The sequence below is a fragment of the Bidens hawaiensis genome, unplaced genomic scaffold, assembly GCF_021521415.1.
Source record: "Bidens hawaiensis isolate Kalapana, Puna unplaced genomic scaffold, B.hawaiensis_p1.1 tig00060330_1, whole genome shotgun sequence".
Lineage (NCBI taxonomy): Eukaryota > Viridiplantae > Streptophyta > Magnoliopsida > Asterales > Asteraceae > Bidens > Bidens hawaiensis.
Window position 1 is genome coordinate 41,606 of NW_027500887.1, and position 2,414 is coordinate 44,019.

Consider the following 2,414-nt stretch of genomic DNA (forward strand, 5'->3'; position numbering starts at 1 on the left):
AAGCTAAATATTTTTTTCACCCTTTTTACCTTTAATTAGTTAATAACAATGTTTTTAAATGACTTTCACTATATATAGGTACTGAACATACCTTCTATTCTACACTCAAACCACCGTATCCAAATAAAAATGGTCTACCAAAAATAGAACTTACCTTAAGTATAATACAACAAAAACAGAAACGATTTCTTGTATATGTTGAAAATACCATAAATAAATAAATAATTATTAAATACATAAGAAATTAGTCTTGATTTTAGCTTTAAATTATTCCACCCACAGCCTCACTATTGCGGCTCTCTCTCCTTCTCTTTTGGTTCTTTCTCTCTCACACACTAAATACACATACCTCTCTCTCTCTATATAAAGCGTATCCTCTCCTGTACTAAGTTGAAATAACACAATCTAGTGTAACCATAACTTCTCTCTCTTGTCTATAAAACTTGTGCATCTTTCTCTCTTTTTCTTTCACATAAACACACTCATAGATCAAATGAACAGCAGCAACAAGTGTGTGGAAATGGAAGAAGACGATCAAATGATGATGATGGAAGATCTAAGAAGAGGCCCATGGACGGTCGAAGAAGACTTTACTCTTATTAATTACATCGCTCATCACGGTGAAGGTCGCTGGAACTCGCTTGCCCGATGTGCCGGTATATCTCTTCCTCCGATCACTCTTTAATTCCGCCTATCAAAGAGCGTGACTTTACTAAACAAGAAAAGCTACTTCTATCTTCTTACTAAAGCGATAACGCGAAAAACTCAAGTTTCGCCTTGGTTTATTATTTTTTTCTATAAAAAAAAGTTTTTTAGAAAGAGAATGGTGGAATTTACACGTGCTTTTTAGGGTATTATTATCAACTTTACCAATACTTTTGCTCAATCTTTTTTCAGTAATTATATATTCTTTATTTTTCTTGCATTTTGTAATATTAAAAAAATGAATTTATTTTAATATAATTTTCAGGACTCAAAAGGACCGGCAAGAGCTGCCGATTAAGGTGGCTGAATTATCTCCGACCAGATGTTCGTCGGGGAAATATTACTCTAGAAGAACAACTATTGATTCTCGAGCTTCATTCTCGTTGGGGCAATCGGTATGTTTTTATCCTCTTTTTAATGTATGCTAAGGTTTATATAATTAATAATCTTATTTGGTTATAACAAGTTGTATTTAATTATTTAGATGGTCCAAAATAGCACAGCACTTGCCTGGAAGAACCGATAACGAGATCAAGAATTACTGGAGAACAAGAGTTCAAAAGCATGCAAAACAATTAAAATGTGACGTGAACAGCAAGCAATTTAAGGACACCATGAGGTATCTTTGGATGCCACGGCTTGTGGAGCGGATACAGGCGGCCGCCACCACCACAACCACAGTTTGTTCGTCCTCCTCCACCACCACCTCCACCGGAACCACCACAAACTCCTACCCACTCAACCAAAGTAATAATAATAATAATAATAATATAGATAATATTGCTACAAGCCAATTGGTAATACCCCAGGCCAATAGCATGTCATCAAATTTCGGAAATACCCAAATTACCCCTGGCTACACGCCAGAAAATTCAAGCACTACGGCCGTGTCACCGGGCTCTGACTTGACCGATTGTTACTTTCCGGCTAATCATAGCCAAACCCATAATTTCTTCCAACAACATAATCCGATTGGGAACGAGTTTACCGACACTTTGATTAGCCCATCGGGTTACTTTAATCCATGGATGGATTATAATCAAGGTATAGTAGAGCAAAACAACCAATGGTCGGACCGCAGTGGTGATGAATTCTCTGCTGAGGATATTTGGTTTCTCAAACAACAATTCAACATGTGAAATAATAACCAGGATATATGATTAGTTTTATTTTATGATGTATACATTATTGGGTTAGAAATCTTACAAAAACTTGTGAGATACACGTTTCTAATTTGTGATACAAACAATTTGCATGTTTTTTTATTTCTTCTTGATTTTTGGGTGGGGTTAGAATTGTAATTCAGTCACGTTACATTATTCGCTACTAAGATATTATTTTCATTGTTGCTTTCTAGTTTGTTATGGCAATTTAATTAATTAATGAAATATATATATATATATATATATATATATATATATATATATATATATATATATTAACTAATAAAATAAATTTAAACCACTTAGCAATCGCTATGGGATATGGTTTATATAATTTAAGTTTGTATTTACGCATATAAATGTGTGTGCTACGTCTATAACATTGAGTTATGAAGTATGGTTAGTTAATAAAAAGTGTTGTCACGTTACCATGAACTAGACAGTGAGACATTAACTAACTAAACCATAAATTATGTTTAATGGGGCCACTAACCAAGTTTATTATTATTTTGGTTTTTATAAATATATTGGTTGGATAAAAAATGT

At 33.5% G+C, this 2,414-nt stretch overlaps 1 protein-coding gene across 1 annotated transcript; it reads left to right on the forward strand.

Moving 5' to 3' along the window:
- Positions 1-482: 482 nt before the first annotated feature.
- LOC143603018 (transcription factor MYB108-like) lies at positions 483-1,987 on the forward strand. Its single transcript, XM_077079955.1, has 3 exons — positions 483-656; positions 971-1,100; positions 1,190-1,987. Exons 1-3 carry the CDS (start codon positions 494-496, stop codon positions 1,842-1,844), a joined length of 948 nt encoding a protein of 315 aa, XP_076936070.1. The 5' UTR covers positions 483-493; the 3' UTR covers positions 1,845-1,987.
- Positions 1,988-2,414: the final 427 nt, after the last annotated feature.